Source organism: Elephas maximus, chromosome 20 (genome assembly GCF_024166365.1).
Source record: "Elephas maximus indicus isolate mEleMax1 chromosome 20, mEleMax1 primary haplotype, whole genome shotgun sequence".
Classification (NCBI taxonomy): Eukaryota; Metazoa; Chordata; class Mammalia; order Proboscidea; family Elephantidae; genus Elephas; species Elephas maximus.
This window is the reverse complement of record NC_064838.1, coordinates 9,480,335-9,498,361: the sequence shown is the minus strand read 5'-3', so window position 1 is coordinate 9,498,361 and position 18,027 is coordinate 9,480,335. Positions and strand designations below refer to the sequence as shown.

The 18,027-nt window shown below is 40.5% G+C and overlaps 1 protein-coding gene across 1 annotated transcript in view; it reads left to right on the top strand.

Annotated features, from left to right (window-relative positions):
* ACTR3B (actin related protein 3B) overlaps window positions 1–17,245 on the top strand; it is a 129,603-nt gene extending 112,358 nt beyond the window's left edge. Inside the window, exons 10-12 of the mRNA XM_049863358.1 lie at window positions 8,717–8,842; window positions 9,888–9,971; window positions 12,242–17,245. Coding sequence (XP_049719315.1) covers window positions 8,717–8,842; window positions 9,888–9,971; window positions 12,242–12,337 — 306 coding nt within the window. The 3' untranslated portion in view covers window positions 12,338–17,245. The remainder of the gene's footprint in view (window positions 1–8,716; window positions 8,843–9,887; window positions 9,972–12,241) is intronic.
* The last annotated feature ends 782 nt before the right edge of the window (window positions 17,246–18,027 follow it).

Sequence of the window (18,027 nt, the reverse complement as noted above, 5' to 3'; positions counted from 1 at the left end):
GATACACTTTACCTGTTTCTAGGACAGTAATGAGAAAATGTTCTGGGAAAACCAGTGCAACCAGATCTCATAAAGCAGTGCTTCGTTGACCTCATAAATGAGAGCCATCTTGTTTGCTTACCAACGTTCGAGTGGTACCCATTGCTTTTCTATCCTCACCTTTTCACACCTGTCACACTGCACGAATTACATGTGAGAAGGTATTTTAAAAAGTGTTGTGTGGTGTCCATATATTAAGTAACCTGAGGTATTTTCTGATATTTGTAATATACTATTAATGTTATTTTTTTAAAGTCTGTTTTTCTACATTGGAATGGTTTTCCTTAATAGAAAAAAAAGAATACTTGTTATTTTTGGTGATGGGAAGAGTGGCAGCAAATGTGGGTGTAGTGAGCACAACATGATGAAAGTAAGTGATGTTGCTGAGAAGTGCTCATGAGAAAAGGATGCCTGTACTAAAGAATCTGACGTATGTAAGATGGTAGCAACTCCAATAATGACCAAAAAATGAGTCTAGGATCACATATGGATGAGTATAGGCATATAGGTATATGGGTAGGTACAGGTATGTATATGTAAGAACAGATAGAAGTATCTATATATGTATAAATCCAGGTATGTGTGAGCAGACACATATATTCATTGAAGACACAACTACAGATACTCCTCAGACATAACCAGACACCTCCCGAGATTGGTTTTCTTGGTTTGAAAGGTTAGGATCATAGTCTCATGGGACAACTCAGTCAGTTGGCATAATACAGTTCACCGAGTTCATGTTCTGCATCCTACTGAAGTGAATAGCATCTGGGGTCTTAAAAACTTGTGACATCCAAAGACTTCACCAAAAGGGTAAAAAGACAACCTACAGACGGAGAAAAAATTTTTGGCTATGACAAATCCCCAGCGTCTAATCTCTAAAAGCTACAAGGTACTGCAAAACCTCAACAACAAAAAGACAAATAACCCAATAAAAAATGGGCAAAGGATATGAACAGGCCCTTCACCAAAGAAGACATTCAGGAAGCTAACCGATACATGAGGAAATGCTCAAGATCAGTAGCCATTAGAGAAATGCAAATCAAAACTACAATGAGATACCATCTCACCCGAACAAGGCTGCCATTAATCCAAAAAAGACAATCAATGTTGGAGAGGTTGTGGAGCAACTGGAACACTTATACTGCTGGTGGGAATGTAAATGCCACAGTCACTTTGGAAATCAATTTGGTGCTTCCTTAGAAAGCTAGAAATAGAAATACCATATGATCCAGCAATCTCACTCCTTGGAATATAGCCTAGAGAAATAAGAGCCTTCACACAAGTAGATACATGCGTGTTCATTGCAGCACTGTTCACCATAGCAAAAAGATGGAAGAAACCAAGGTGCCCATCAACAGATGAATGAATAAGCAAATTATGGTATATTCACACAATGGAATACGACACAACAATAAAGAACAGCGATGAATCCGTGAAACATCTCGTAACATGGAGGAATTTGGAAGGCATTAGGCCGAGTGAAATTAGTCAGTTGCAAAAGGACAAATATTGTATGAGACCACTATTATAAGAACTCAAGAAAAGGTGTAAACACAGAAGATAACATTCTTTGATGGTTATGAGGGTGGGGAGGGAGGGAAAGGGATATTCACTAATTTAGTAGACAAGAATTAGGTGAAGGGAAAGACAATACAATACAAGGAAAGTCAGCATAACTGGACTAATCAAAAAGTTAAGAAGTTTCCTGAATACAATCAAACACTTCAAGGGACAGAGTAGCAGGGGCAGGAGTCTGGGGACCATGGTTTCAGGGGACATCTTGGTCAATTGGCATAACAAAGTATTAAGAAACAGTTCTCATCCCACTTTGGATCTTAAAAGCTAGCAAGCCGCCATCTAAGATGCATCAATTGGTCTCAACCCACCTGGAGCAAAGGAGAGTGAAGAACACCAAAGATACAAGGAAAATATGAGCCTGAGAGAAAGAAAGGGCCACGTAAACCTGAGACTCCATCAGCCTGAGACTGGAAGAACTAGATGTTGCCTGGCTACCACTAATGACTGCCCTGACAGGGAACATAACAGAGAATCCCTGATGAAGCAGGAGAAAAGTGGGATGCAGACCTCAAATTCTAGTAAAAAGATCAGACTTAATGGTCTGACTGAGACCGGAGGGACCCATGAGGCCATGGCCCCCGGACTCTGTTAGCTCAAAACTAAAACCATTCTGATGCCAACTTTCAGACAAAAATTAGACTGGACTATAAGACATAAAATGATACTGGTGAGGTATGTACATCTTAGCTCAAGCAGACAGACACATGAGACTATGTGGGCAGCCCCTGTCTGGAGGTGAGATGAGAAGGCAGAGGGGGAGAGGTGCTGGTTGAATGGACATGTACAGGGTGGAGAGGAGTGTGCTGTCACTTTGTAGGGAGAGCAGTTAGGGTCACATAACAATATATGTTTTTGTATGAGAAACTGACTTGAATTATAAACTTTCACCTACAGGCTAATAAATAAAAATCATTAAAAAAAAAAAAAATCTAAAGGCCAGTGGCTCAAATCTGGAGCTCCTGATGTAGGTCTTAGAAGAGGCCCTGAGTAATCTGTATGTTAAAAGCTTCACAGGCAGTTCTGATCTGTATCTGTATGTGAAAGCTTATTGGGGCCACTGCATGAGATCAGGCACTGAGCAAGGTTGCAGGAATTCCAGAAGACCTAGTCCTAACCTCATGCAGTTTACACTGTACCGTAAAGCTCCCAAAAGTGCTTAAAATGTACCAACATTTACTATAAGTCTCTATCTGTGGTCACAATGACAGGTAAAGTGATTTAAAAAAACCAAACTTGAGAGCAACCATGAGAGATACAACTATTTGTCTTTACTCACCAGGAACAAAAGGGTAAGAAGGTAACTGAAATCTCAGAGAAGAAACAAGTTTACAAGGCTGATAGCCTGCACGAGCCATGACCTCAACTACCATGAGACCAGAAGAACTAAATGATGCCCTGTTTCTACCAGTGACCCATCTGGCTGGGGTCACAATAGATGATCCTCAGATAGAATGAGAGAAAAATATAGAACAAAACTCAAATCCTTAAAAAAAGGCCAGACTGACTGGACCGCCTGGAACCAGAGGACTTTGTGAGACTATCGCCTTGAGACACTCTTTAAACCTTGAACCCGATACTATCTTCCGAGATCACCTTTTAGCAGAAAAACAGAATGACACACATAATAAAGGATATTTCCCGTTAGATCAGTGCTGTTCTACAAAACTATCTGTATAAGTCCAAAAGGTAAACATGTAATATGAAGAAAAATGAGAAGATAAAGGGGCGGGGAAACTAGAGTACTGGAAATGAAACAACTGGAACACAGAGAACAGTGACACACTGTGAAAAATGTAACTCAGGTCATTGATCAGTTTATGTGGAAATTGTCACATGGGAACCTAACTTGCTGTGTAAACTTTCACCAAAAACAGAATAAAATATTATTAAACAAATACTTTTCATTTTGAATTCAAGTTTATAAAAAGGAAGTTTAAAAAAATTTAGATTCCTAAATATTATTTGGAAACCCTGGTGACATAGTGGTTAAAAGCTATGGTTGCTAAGCAAAAGGTCGGCAGTTCAAATCCACCAGGCGCTCCTTGAGAATGCTACGTGGCAGTTCTACTCTGTCCTGTAGGGTTGCTCTGAGTTGGAATCAACTCAACAGCAATGGCTTTGGTTTTTGAATATTATTTTTCTTTTTTGAAGAGTTTTATATATATATATATATATATTTTTTTTTATTAACTTTTATTGAGCTTCAAGTGAACGTTTACAAATCAAGTCAGACTGTCACATATAAGTTTATATACATCTTACTCCGTGCTCCCACTTGCTCTCCCCCTAATGAGTCAGCCCTTCCAGTCTCTCCTTTCGTGACAATTTTGCCAGCTTCCAACTCTCTCTATCTTCCCATCCCCGCTCCAGACAGGAGATGCCAACACAGTCTCAAGTGTCCGCCTGATATAATTAGCTCACTCTTCATCAGCATCTCTCTCCTACCCACTGTCCAGTCCCTTTCATGTCTGATGAGTTGTCTTTGGGAATGGTTCCTGTCTTGGGCTAACAGAAGGTCTGGGGACCATCACCATCAGGGTCCTTCTAGTCTCAGTCAGACCATTAAGTCTGGTTTCTTTATGAGAATTTGGGGTCTGCATCCCACTGCTCTCCTGCTTCCTCAGGGGTTCTCTGTTTTGTTCCCTGTCAGGGCAGTCATCAGTTGTAGCTGGGCACCATCTAGTTCCTCTGGTCTCAGGCTGATGTAATCTCTGGTTTATGTGGCCCTTTCTGTCTCTTGGGCTCATAACTACCTTGTGTCTTTGGCATTCTTTATTCTCCGTTGCTCCAGGCGGGTTGAGACCAATTGATGAATCTTAGATAGCTGCTTGCTAGCGTTTAAGACCCCAGGCGCCATCTCTGAAGTGCGATGCAGAGTGTTTTCTTAATAGATTTTATTATGCCAGTTGACTTAGATGTCCCCTGAAACCATGGTCCTCAAATCCCTGCCACCGTTGAGCTGGCCTTCAAAGCATTCAGTTTGTTCAGGAAACTTTTTTGCTTTTTGTTTAGTCCAATTGTGCTGACCTCTCCTGTATTGTGTATTTTCTTTCCCTTCACCTAAAATAGTTCTTCTATCTAATTAGCGAATACCTCTCTCCCTTTCTCCCTCCCCCCCCATAACCATCAAAGAATATTTTCTTATATGTTTAAACTATTTCTCAAGTTCTTATAATAGTGGTCTTATACAATATTTGTCCTTTTGCAACTGACTAATTTCACTCAGCATAATGCCTTCCAGATTCCTCCATGTTATAAAAATTTTCATGTATTCATTACTGTTACCTATTGATGCGTAGTATTCCATTGTGTGAATATACCATAATTTATCCATTCATCCATGGATGGCCACACTGGTTGGCTCCATCTTTTTGCTATTGTAAACAGTGCTGCAGTGAACATGGGTGTGCATATATCTGTTCGGGTAAAGGCTCTTATTTCTGTAGGATATATTCCGAGGAGTGGGATTGCTGGATCGAATGGTAGTTCTAGTTCTAGCTTTTTAAGGAAGTGCCAAATCAATTTCCAAAGTGGTTGTACCATTTGACATTCCCACCAGCAGTGTAGAGATATTCCAGTCTGTCCACAGCCTCTCCAACATTTATTATTTTGTGTTTTTTGGATTAATGCCAGCCTTGTTGGAGTGAGATGAAATCTCGTTGTAGTTTTGATCTGCATTTCTGTAATGGCTAATGATCATGAACTTTTCCTCGTGTATCTGTAAGCTACCTGAATGTCTTCTTTAGTGAAGTGTCTATTCATATATTTTGCCCTTTTTTTAATTGGGTTATTTGTCTTTTTGGAGTTGAGTTTTTGCAGTATCATGTAGATTTTAGAGATCAGGCGCTGATTGGAAATGTCATAGCTAAAAACTTTCTCCCAGTCTGTAGGTAATCTTTTTACTGTTTTGGTGAAGTCTTTGCATGAGCATAGGTGTTTGATTTTTAGGAGCTCCCAGTTATCTAGTTTTTTTTCTGCATTCTTAATAATGTTTTGTATACTGTTTATGCCATGTATTAGGGATCCTAATGTTGTCCCTATTTTTTCTTCCATGATCTTTATTATTTTAGATTTTATATTTAGGTCTTTGATCCATTTTGAGTTAGTTTTTGTGCATGGATTGAGGTATGGGGCTTGTTTCATTTTTTTGCAGATGGATATATAGTTATGCCAGCACCATTTGTTGAAAAGACTGCCTTTTCCTCATTTAACTGCTTTGGGGCCTTTGTCAAATATCAACTGCTCATATGTGGATGGATTTATGTCTGGATTCTCAATTCTGTTCCACTGGTCTATGTATCTGTTGTTGTACCAGTACCAGGCTGTTTTGACTACTGTGGCTGCATAATATGTTCTAAAATCAGGTAGTGTGAGGCCTCCCACTTTGTTGTTCTTCTTCAGTAATGCTTTGCTTATCCGGGGCCTCTTTCCCTTCCATATGGAGTTGGTGATTTGTTTCTCCATCTCATTAAGGAATGTTGTTGGAATTTGGATCGGAATTGCGTTAAATGTATAGATCGCTTTTGGTAGAATAGACATTTTTATAATGTAAAGTCTTCCTATCCATGAGCAAGGTATGTTTTTCCAGTTATGTAGGTCTCTTTTGGTTTCTTGCAGAAGTGTCTTGTAGTTTTCTGTAAGTAGATCTTTTACATCTCTGGTAAGATTTATTCCTAAGTATTTTATCTTTGGCTAAGGCATTTTAAAGGTTTTTTTTTTTTAAGCTTTCTGACAGTTCTTTCCAACTCGGCAACTACAACAGTTAAAGCCTATGTGTTTGTTTATCAAAAATCTGTTGATAAGATATTAGAGGTGAAATTTCTATCTAAAAACAGAGTAGAATTTGAGTAGATTCCCAGACAGAAGATGAGATCACTAATGGCTTTTTATGTGCCCTTTTCCTTTTCACTCTTCTCATCTTTCTATTTTGTGTGTCTTATCCCGAGTCCAAATAGGCATAGGGACAGGTATTTTAGGAGTTAAAATAAGAGGACAGTGGTCACTTTCGGCTCTGTACTAGCTGTCTTCCCTAAGGATAGCAATGGACAGGAAAGGATGCCCCTAGTCACTAGGGATGGAGAAGTGCATTTTCCGCATACTGGGTCCTTGTGGCCTCTCCTTACATATAAACATGGTGAGGAATTCACCATCAGGCATACCAGCTTACCTGGGAAAGTACCTGAGAGAAGACAGTCTTGGCTACTCATCTGAGTCAGAAAGAGTAGGGCCGGATCTATAATTCAGGGCAATCAGAGTGTCCTGAAGTCAGGTCTTGTGGCTCCTTGAAGCATTCCTTCTATAAATATTTTCATTATATACGTTCATTATATACATTTTTTCTCAGATGATGTTTTCTCCAAGAAAGTTCAATCCTGATATACTTAATTTCACTTTCATTGTCCTAAATAATATACCGTAACTATAGGGTCGTTATGAGTCGGAATTGACTCCATGGCAACGGGTTTAGTTTTTGGTTTTTTAGCCTGAAAAAAATAGTTTTTATCTTTTATGCAAATCTGATAGTGCATTTAATGTCACTTTTTCCCTTCCTCACTCTTACACACACACACACACACACGCTTCTAATGTGGCCACTTATGAGAACCTTAGCCTGCTGGAGGGAAAGTTGGTGGAAAGTGTTTCATTTGAAAACATTTCCCCAGGCAATTCAGATATGCTGCCTACATTAGTGTCATGGATTGAATTGTGTTCCCCCCAAAATGTGTATATCAACTCAGGCCATGTGTAGTAGTCCATTTTGTGATTTTAATTTTATGTTAAGAGGATTAGGGTGGGACTGTAACACGGCTCTTACTCAGGTCACCTCCCTGACCTAAGGTGGAAGGAGTTTCCCAGAGGTGTGGCCCACACCACCTTTTATCTCTCAAGAGATAAAAGGAAAGAGAAACAAGCAGAGAGTTGGGGACCTCATGCCACCAAGAAAGCAGCACCAGCAGTAGAATGTGTCTTTTAGACACAGGGTCCCTGCGCCTGAGAAGCTCCTCGACCAGGGGAAGTTTGAGGAATCTTCCTCCAGAGCCGAGAAAGAAAGGCTTCCCCTGGAGCCGATGCCCTGAATTTGGACTTGTAACCTACTAGACTGTGAGAGAATAAATTTCTTTTTGTTAAAGCCATCCACTTGCGGTGTTTCTGTTACGCAGCCCTAGATGACTAAGACAATTAGTGTCCTAGGGATGCTGTAACAAATTACTGCAAACGGGGTAGCTTGAAGAACGGAAATTTATTCGGTTATAATTCTGGAGTCTAGAAGTCTGAAATCAAGGTGTTGGCAGGGCCATGCTCCTTTCGAAGCCTCTAGGGGAGAATCCTTCCTTCTCTCCTGCAGCTTTTGGTAGCCCTGAGGATTCCTTGGCTTGTGGAAGCCTTACTCTAGCTTCTGCCTGTTGTCAAATGGCTGTCTTCCCTATGTGTCTGTGTTTCTGTGTCCAGATTTCCCTCCTCTTATCAGGACAGCAGTCTTATTGGCTTAGGGCACACCCTACTCCATTGTGACCTCACCCTAACTAATTACATTGGCAAAGACCCTATTTCCAAATAAGGTCACATTCTGAAGTTCCAGGTGGACATGGATTCTTGGAGGACACTCTCCAGCCCAGTACACGTCCTTTCTCCCCAGTAATACACTTCTGAAAGGTTCAGGTATTAATTGGAAGGCTTTTCCCCGGTGATGATGTAAGATAAAACAGCGAAAGATCCAGTGTTAATTTGACCTTTAATTTAAAATAACTATGAGAGTCACTGCGTCAGTTTATACAGTTTGTTTCCATTTCCTGATCCGTGTAAGGTTCTTCATGTTCCAGAGGGGGCGTGTGGGGCAGAATTGTTTTCCGTCTTCGCGCTTGGTTCTAACTGAGGAAAAGTACTGAGGAAGCATTTTGACTCATTCTTGGTACAGGAAAAACAGCGTAGACTCTTTTGATAGTATTAACTTTGATTAGTATCTTTTCATATAGGTTGAAGTGTGTTATTCACATAAGGGATTGGACATATGGAGATTTTGTTGTGGGGCAGTTTATTGGAAAAATGTGGCTGGAATATTTCATCCACAGGAAACCCGCTGCTTTGTGTCTTTTAGAATGTCGTTCTCTCAGGAGGTTCGACGATGTTCAGGGATTTTGGACGCCGGCTACAGAGAGATTTAAAAAGAGTGGTGGATGCCAGGTTAAAGCTTAGCGAAGAGCTCAGCGGTGGCAGGATAAAGGTAGGCGGCCGGAACAGGGACATGCTCATGAAGGGAGCCGCTGCGCTGGAGTCGGCTGGCGCTCCTAATGCCCTCTACTGGGTCTGCTGGGGGCTCTCCGACGCCCTGTCACCCTGTCAGAGGAGCTTGTCCTGGTAGCAGGAAATAAACATGCGTGTGAGCCATAATGTGAAATTACATTCAGGGGTTTGTTGCCTGAGTCCATTTAAAGCGTGTAGTGAAGACCGATACACCTAGTGAGGGAGCAACGGCCTCGTACTCTCACTGAGCCACGCTTGCCAGCGGCTGTCGTCTGTATTTAAGAGATTATCATGTAGTGCGATGGCCAGTGTCCCAGAAGATGGGGTTGGTTTATGGTGAAGATCTTTAATGTCCCTTAGGAATGTTCCCATTAAACTAAAATCACTAGTATTAGCAGGGAGTTACAATGTGTGTCTCTAAGGTATAATTCTTAACTAGCTGGTGATTTTGTTTGGGCTTCTAACCAGGACTGGGTTTTGATAGAGTAGGCAGGTGAAAACATGCACAGTCCTCACCTGGGAAGAGAGACCACTGAAATGGAACCTGTTTCCACAATATGGTTGTTTTTTTTTTTTTTTTTTTTAGTAACTTTGGGATCGTCATTATTATTTAATATTATCTCTACAGTGTTGAAACATCTGGTTTGTTTGGTCAAAAAAATCAAAATTAGGTCTGTTGATTGGATTTTTTTTTTAACATTTTTTGGTGCTTTTAGTGTTGTGGGAAGATAACCGTTACCTGACTTGCATGCTTTGTTCCCCTGAACCTGCCTGGGGTCCGACTGGGGAGGGTGTCACAGCAGGAAAGGCTGAGAAACATGGCTGTAGGAGGCGGCTGTGTAATGAGGTGATGCTATAGGAGGACACGAATGTCCTTGGGAAGGATGCTGTGCCACTAAGATGGGAGGAGCACCCCCATGTTTTCTGTACTTGGAATGAAATCATCTTCATGACAGCTGAAAGATTTTTAGAATAAAAGTTTATTTGCACTACTTGAACTAAGTATCAGTTGCTTTGTTTTCCAGCCTAAGCCTGTGGAGGTTCAGGTGATAACACATCATATGCAGCGCTATGCTGTCTGGTTTGGAGGCTCAATGCTTGCCTCAACGGTGAGTCTATTTCTAGGTGGTTGTGTGTTTTCATTTCTGTGTTCTCTGTTGAGTTTGCATAAGTATTGTCTTGTGAAGGTTAAACCGTGTACATTCTAATTGTGTGTACTCTAAACTGTCCCACATTTAATTCTGTAAAATACAAAAAACATCTTACTGATCTTTTAATTTGCACAGCTAATTCATGTTTTCTTGCTAATTAAGGGTTACAAATAGAATAGATAAGTGAAATCCAATGATAATCTAAAAATTATTACACTGATCATTCCAGTGCCTTTTCTAAGTAATTATTTTTTCCTTCAAATTGTTAATAGCTAACAGGTTGTCCCCAGCATACCCAAAAAACCCATTGCCATCGAGTGGATTTCTACTCATAGAGACCCTATAGGACAGAGTAGAACTGCCCTGTAAGGTTTTCAAGGAGTGACTGGTGGATTTGAACTGCTGACCTTTTGGTTAGCAGCCGTAGCTCTTACCCACTGTGCTACCAGGACTCCTCTTCCCTTAGCCCTAAATAAATAGAGAATGAATAAATTTTTTAAGAAAGAAAGAAATGTACATACAATGGAATGCTACTCAGTGATAAAGAAAAATGAGTTCCTAAAACACCTTGGAACATGGATGAACCTGGAGGCCATTATGTTGAGAGAAATAAGTCAGTCATGAAAAAACAAGTATGTTCTAACTTTTATGAAATAACGTGAACAAGTAAATATACATAAACTAATGTTCATTAGTGGTTACTGGGGATGGTGGGGGAGGGAGGAGGGGGGATTCACTCTCTAGATCGGAGGCAGTTGTTATTTTTGGTGATGGAAAATGTAACACTGAATGAGGGTGAAGTGAACACAGCTTGACGAAGGTAAACGATGTCACTAAAAGGTACGCAAGAAAAAAGAACCTGTTGGTAATTGCTATGGCACATATAATTTTGAAACAACCTAAAAATGTACGTGCCAGTATATATGTATGTTTGTAGGCATATATGTGTATAGGTGTGTGTGTGTATAAGAACCCTGGTGGCTCAGTAGTTAAGAGCTTAGGCTGTTAATCAAAAGTTTGGCAGTTTGAATCCACCAACCATTCCTTGGAAACCCTGTGGGGAGGTTCTGCTCCGTCCTCCAAGGTTGCTATGAGTCAGAATCGATGGCAGCAGCTTTTGGGTATGTGTATATATATATAGGTGTGTGCACATGTATATATGTATATGCACCTGTGTGACTGTATGTACATATGTTCATATATGTAATAAAGTACTTAGGGACACAGTTAGGAATACTTCTTAGATATAACCAAATACCTTGAAGGATTGGATTTCTGGGTTTGAAGGAGTAGGACCATAGTCTTGTGGGACATCTCAGTCAGTTGGCATAATATAGTTTTCATAAAGTTATATTCTGCATCCTAGTTTAGTAAGCAGTGTTTGACGTCTTAAAAGCTTGCGAGTGGCCATCTAAGATACTTGTCTGGAGCAAGAGAGAAAGAAGGAAACCAAAGACTCAAAGAAGAAACTAGTGCACAGGTCAAATAATCTACAAGAACCATGGCCTCATCTACCCTGAGATCAAAACTAGATGGGGCCTGGCTCCCACTACTGATCATTCTAATCAGGGCCACAATAGATGGACCCCGATAGAATGGAATTAAAATGTGGAACAGAAACTCAAATTTCTAATTAAAAAAAGAAATAGACCTACTGGACTGGTTGAAATTGGAGGACTCCCTGAGACCGTTGCCCAGAGATACTCTTTAAACCTTGAACTAAAACTAAATGCTGAGGTTACTTCGTAGCTAAATTAAAAATTGGCTCAAAAAATAATGACTCACCCATAAGTACTGTGCTCCTTTAAAAAATCTTTATGAGAACTAATGGTCAACAGTGACTTTAAAACAAAATGAGAATGTAAGGGGGCGGGGAAACTAGATTAATAGACACAAAACAACCAGAACAGAAATAATGAGAATGTTTACACATAATGAAGAATATAACCAATGTCACTGAACAACTTGTGTAGAAATTGTCAAATGGAAATATAAACTGCTGTGTAAACCTTCATCAAAAGCATAATAAAGTGTTATTTTTAAAAAAGAAGGAAAACTCTGCTTAGTAGTTCAGTCCACTGAGGAGGTCAAAACCCTCCAACAGGGGTCTGAAGAAAGAGAATGAAGGTTTTCAATAAGCAGAATTTCTCATTTGCTTAGTAGTTGATATAATTTTATTTCCTTTCTACAATATTTACATATTCCTTCTAATTTCTGCCTTTTCTTAGCCGGAGTTCTTTCAGGTTTGTCATACCAAGAAAGACTATGAGGAATACGGCCCTAGCATTTGCCGTCACAACCCTGTCTTCGGAGTTATGTCGTAGTGTTTGCCCTGAGAAAGTCCTTCAAGTGGCGTCATGTTGCTGAAAGTGGCCTTCAGAGCCAGAGGAGACGGTGGTCCTGTACATACTGGCATTTAGTGTCGTGTCCAAGGAGCGCGCTTGCACCTCGCACTGCATGAGATACCCCAGGCCATCAGTGAGAGCCATTTCTGTGCTGACTCTTTCATGCCCATTCCTCATCCCTCGCTCTCTGTTCTTATTCCCTCATTTTCTCTCCTTCTCTCAACCTGAGTTTCTAGGTGACAAATATCCTTCTGAAGGAGTTCAGATGTCACTTTAAAAATGTTAGGAAAAGAAATGGCTAGAAAATGGCACAAAATAGCACCTCCCCAGGAAAGAATATGGGGTATAAGTCCTTTTCTTTCCAGACTATTTTTGTAAATAAAATGTTATAAACTTGAAATACAAATCAATGTTTATATTTCCTATCATTTTGTATTTTATGATATTTGGTACAATTGGCTGATTGTAAGCACGAATAGATGTTTATGTCATAGAGTACTGTAACAAGAAGTTTTTAATTGTGAGGCATGTTCTCATGTTTATAGGCAAACAGAGCCAACAGCAAACTTTTTTGCCACATGTTTGCCAGAAAATGATTATACTTTATTTGAGGTGACATGAAGTTTAAACACTAATAGTATTGTGTGAGAAATACTACAGATAATGTATCTTTTAGTTTTCTTGTCTGAACTCTCTGGAATTGTTTTATAGAAGATGATGGTTTGTTGTTGGTGAGTGTTAGATGAAACGCTCCCTTGCACCATTGTAATAAAAGCTGTTAGAATCTTTACAGATATTTGTTGCTGTAGTGTGGTGGTCTTTTGGTTTTCTCCCTTAACCCATATTCTTTCAGAGAATATTGAGTTTGTTTTTTTTTTCTCCCCACCCCACCCCCGCACCCCCAATCAGTGGAGAATTTGATGATTAATGCCAGGTCTGTGGAAGGGAATTTCGTAAAGTGACCTGGACTGCAGTGGACACTTTGTCACTGGAAGTGGTTGAGATGACCGTCTGTTAGAGATTTTTTTTTTTTTTTTGGACAGAGATGAGGAGGGTAGTTTCCTAATGATTTCCAGTGTCATCCTCAGGAATCCAATATTCATGATGATTTTAAGCTTTAAATGAGTACTTTGACATTTGCTGAGTAGATTGCAGGCTTGAAAGATAATTTGCTAAGTTAATGAATTTAGGTTTATTTCATTCTTCACATAATATTTATAATCATGTTATTTTTCAAACTGGTATTTATTATATTTCTTCTAAATCATGAGGTATATTTATTCTCTGAAAATTTGCCTTCGTAAAGAAATGTTTAGTTTTATTATTTAAACAAACAATTCAGTTTAGAAATAATAATAATTAAAAAAATTTCTAACCCCAGTATGCTAAAATCTGAGTTTAATAAGCCTTTGGTGGCTGTTCCTGCCACTTTTCTGCTGTCCCTCAGGCTCCCTACTGACCAGTCTAATACCATGTGGTCCCTCGTTTAGTCAGACAAATGGTTTCTCTGCATTGCCTCTGGAGTTTGTTCCTTCTCTGGGTCATTGGACTGTGTTGGTCTCTCATGATCTTCCGGTTAGTTTACTGTAACAAGCTTGTGGTGGGCCATCCGCCTCAGTCATTCCCCGTGCTCCCCTTCACGGTAGTGAGAATAATTTCTGGACGTGCCGCTTGCGTCTTGCTTCTGTGCTGCTCAGGAACTGTGGAGCCTGCGCTGATGCCCTCGCCCGTACCCACCAGTGTTAGTTCCCACCTTCCCACTGGGGCCCTTTGCTTGCCTTCAGCCTATGAGCGTGTTCCTTTCAACCTCTGTGTTCTGCACTGCCCCCCTCCCCTTATAATTAGTTAGGTGCTATTTGGCAGGTGCTTTGCTGACTTTCCCCCAAACTCCTACGTGTGCTGTGGTTTGTGCAGGCTGTTTGTCCCGTAGACGAGTTTCTTCTTCGAGTCTTTGGTTCCCTTCTTCCTCCTTTGCTCTGGACAGGTATCTTACATGGGCTTAGGCAAAAGAGTGTGATGACAGGGCATGTGTATCTCAGTGCTGGTAGCTGACTTGAGAGGCATCGTGTTCACTCCTTGTTTGGGCAGCTCCTCAAACAAATGTGTCACATGGGCTGAGCTGGAACTAACACAACCCGCCTTTGACCACAGAAAACCTGAGGGTGGGGGAAAAACAGAAGTGAGAGAAATTGAAGTTATGAAAGGGAGAGGAGTAGATAACTCCTTGGTGAAGGTCCCTGAGGAGGTGAGAGGTGCTGTGATCTAGAGAACAGGTAGGGTAAGGAGGAAGGACAGAAAGTACCCTGGTGGTTAGAGTGGCACAAATCTGTGAGGTTAGGGCTCTGTCTAGTTGAGATTACTTGTAGCCCAGATGAAAGAGGGAAGAAGGCAGAGCTGGCCTTCTTAGGGTTGGGCTTTGCCAGGCCAGTGTGATGAAAAGCAGGTGTCCTGTAGGTACTCTGGGATAAGGATTAGTTGAAGTGATGGATGAGAGAGTCCATGCAGGATGGTAATTAAAAGGAAATGAGAGACCGGGAAGAATGGAGGAGCCTGAAGCCTGGAGCTCTTGAATTCAAGGAGAGGAGATTATGATCATGGAAAGGGTATTAGCATTAATGGCATAACAGGGTCATTAATATTCATTGTGTAGAGATTAAATTAATTGGAAGGTGAAGAATTTAGGGAGTTTGACACACGGGTATTAGGTTGTTCAGGTGTATATGAAGATTGGAGAGGAGAGAAAGACTGATTCATTTGCCAAAGCTCTGCCTCAATATGGGCAATGGCCAGAAGCTGAGCACTGACTGTGTACTTTACTCTGCCAGGTGCTGAGTCTACGTGATCTTATTTCATCCTCACAGCAACCCTGCCAAATTGGTATTATTGTTATCCCCATTTTCCAGATAGGAAACTATGACTGAAATAAATAAAATGCCCAGGATCACACGACTAGGAAATGGAAGTCATTGTTCGATCGGCTCTAAAGTGTGTGTGGAGTCTCTGGGTGGTGCACACCGCTAAAGCACTTGCTGCCAACTGGAAGGTTGGTGGTTTGAGTCTACTTAGAGGCACTTTGGAAAAAAGGCCCTGGTGATCTGCTTCCTCAGGGAAAATTAAAAAAAAAAAATTCCATTACAAAAATAATAGTATCAGTGGGCAAAAAGGAATTTCAGGTTCATGAACCATATTGCATTTAGGAATTTCAGTAACAAAGGATTAGAGAAAAGATGTTCATATACAGTTGTAGAACCTAAACATCATTGGACCTTTTCTTGTCACTACAGAGCTGACATAATCCAATTACTTTTGTCATCCCTGTCTTAGTTATCTAGTGCTGCTATAACAAATACCGCAAGTGGATGGCTTTAACAAACAGAAAATTATTTTCTCACAGGAGGCTAGAACTCAGAATTTAGGGTGCTGGCTCTAGGGGAAGGCTTTCTCTTTCTGTAGGCTCTGGGGGAAGGTCCTTGTCTCTTCAGCTTCAATTCCTTGGCTCCTTGGTGACCATCATGTGGCATGGCATCTATCTTCTCCCATCTCTGCTTGCTTGTTTGTTTAATCATTTATAGCTCAAAAGAGACTGACTTTAAGACACACCCTATGCTAATATTGTTCATTAACATAAAAAAGAAAAAACATTGCCGAATAAGATTATAACCACAGGTGTAAAACCAAAACCCCCCTCTGCCATCGAGTCGATTCCGACTCACAGCGACCCTATAGGACAGAGCAGAACTGCCCCATAGAGTTTCCAGGGAGTGCCTGGTGGATTCGAACTGCTGACCTTTTGGTTAGCAGCCGTAACTCTTAACCATTACACCACCAGAGTTTCTACCACAGGTATAGGGGTTAGGATTTACAACACATTTTTGGGGAACACAATTCAAACCATAGCAGTCCATATAATGAACAGAGCCACCCAGAGCATCCGTATTGCCTGTACAGCGACTGTCTCCACCAGCTGGCTCCATGTTGTGAATCCTTTTATAATCAGTGATGAAGATATTTTCATTTTTTGTTATGCCCTAGTGGTGCAGTGGTTAAGCACTTGGCTGCTAACCAAAACATCGGTGGTTCAAACCCATCAGTTGCTCCTCGGGAGAAAAATGTGGCAGTTTGCCTTCTTAGAGATTACAGCTTTGGAAGCCCTATGTGGCAGTTCTGGTCTGTCCTACAGGGTTGCTATGAGTCGGAATCGACTTGACGGCAATGGGTATAGACATGCTTTAGGTTGCACACCCTGAGATTTTAAAAGTTACTATTTTGGTATCACTGTGTTATATAGTTGGCAATATGGTGGAATGCATCCTTAAGTGATTGTCCCCTAAAAGTAACCTGTTTACTTGGGGTGCTCTTAGCTGTTTGTGAGTTCACCCTCATCTCCAGCATCACCTCCGCTTGAAGCTTTTGGTCTCCCCCTGTGGAGGCAACCTCTCCTTTAACTGCATACCAGTTCTGCCTTGTCCCTCACTGGACTGAAATCCTTGGAAATAGGAGCCATAGGTTGCTTGCCTTTGTATCACCAGGGCCTCTACAATGTCGGGCACATGGTGGGTGTCCAGTAAATATTTATTGGATTAAATTCTTAAGAAGAAGACCCCATCAGTGATTTTTCTAGGATGTGTGCACTTTAATAGTGAGAAGCGTTGCACCTTTGAATGACCTTAGATGAAATCTAGTTTTTGAATGTCTGGGATGTTAATTATCATTACCTTAAGAACTTCAATGGCATCACACAATCTAGCTCTTAAATTTTGACTCCAGTGGTGTTTTGTGTACCTGAGGAGTAGATCCATCCTTCCTGTGTAAAGCTGAAGCATATCTTGTGTGAGTGGGTTACCATACACAGTGTGATCAACAACAGACCAAGAGAAGACATTACGCTGCAGAAATCTTGAAGACGTAAGTATATTTTATGGTTGTAATAGTTCGTTCTACATTTTTATTAATATGAATAATGAAGCTCTTGTGTGACTGAAGGACAGATCGTTTTGTGATTATTCTTTATGATCCCGCCATTCTCTCATTTGTAAAAATTACTATTGTGCCAAACAAGCATGCGAAGTTAATCAAGTGCACAGCTTATTTAAAACCACAAGAGAGTCCCATTAAGAATATTTATCTGTTAAATAATTTTTTACTTAATCGAAGAATATTTCATGATGTTTCTTTTAAAAGTAACTGTCAGCCTTATTAAATAGAAATATAAATTGACAGGCAAAATGCATGGGGCTTTAATTGGCAATTACATCAGTTTCACTTGGTCAGATAGAAATAAGTCTTTTAAAAAGGGGGAAAAGAAGCTATAGCTTGGATTGTTATCATTATGAAAGGATTTTTCTAATGTTTTTATCCTGTACTGTTTCTCAAAAGCAAGCCACTGTTTATTCCCTACAGATGGAGTCATTGGGTTTTATTCTTTTGTTTTTAGCTGGAGGTGCCATGGATTATTCTGATTATGTGTGTGTGTAAAAACCAATAAATAAAGAAAACCCACTGCCATCAAGTTGATTCCAACTCATAGCAACCCTATAGGACAGAGTAGAATTGCCCCATAAGGTTTTCAAGGAGCTGCTGGTGGATTCGAACCGCCAACCTTTTGGTTTGCAGCCCAGCTCTTAACCACTAGATAGATCATTCTTAATATTATTTTGCTACATTATATA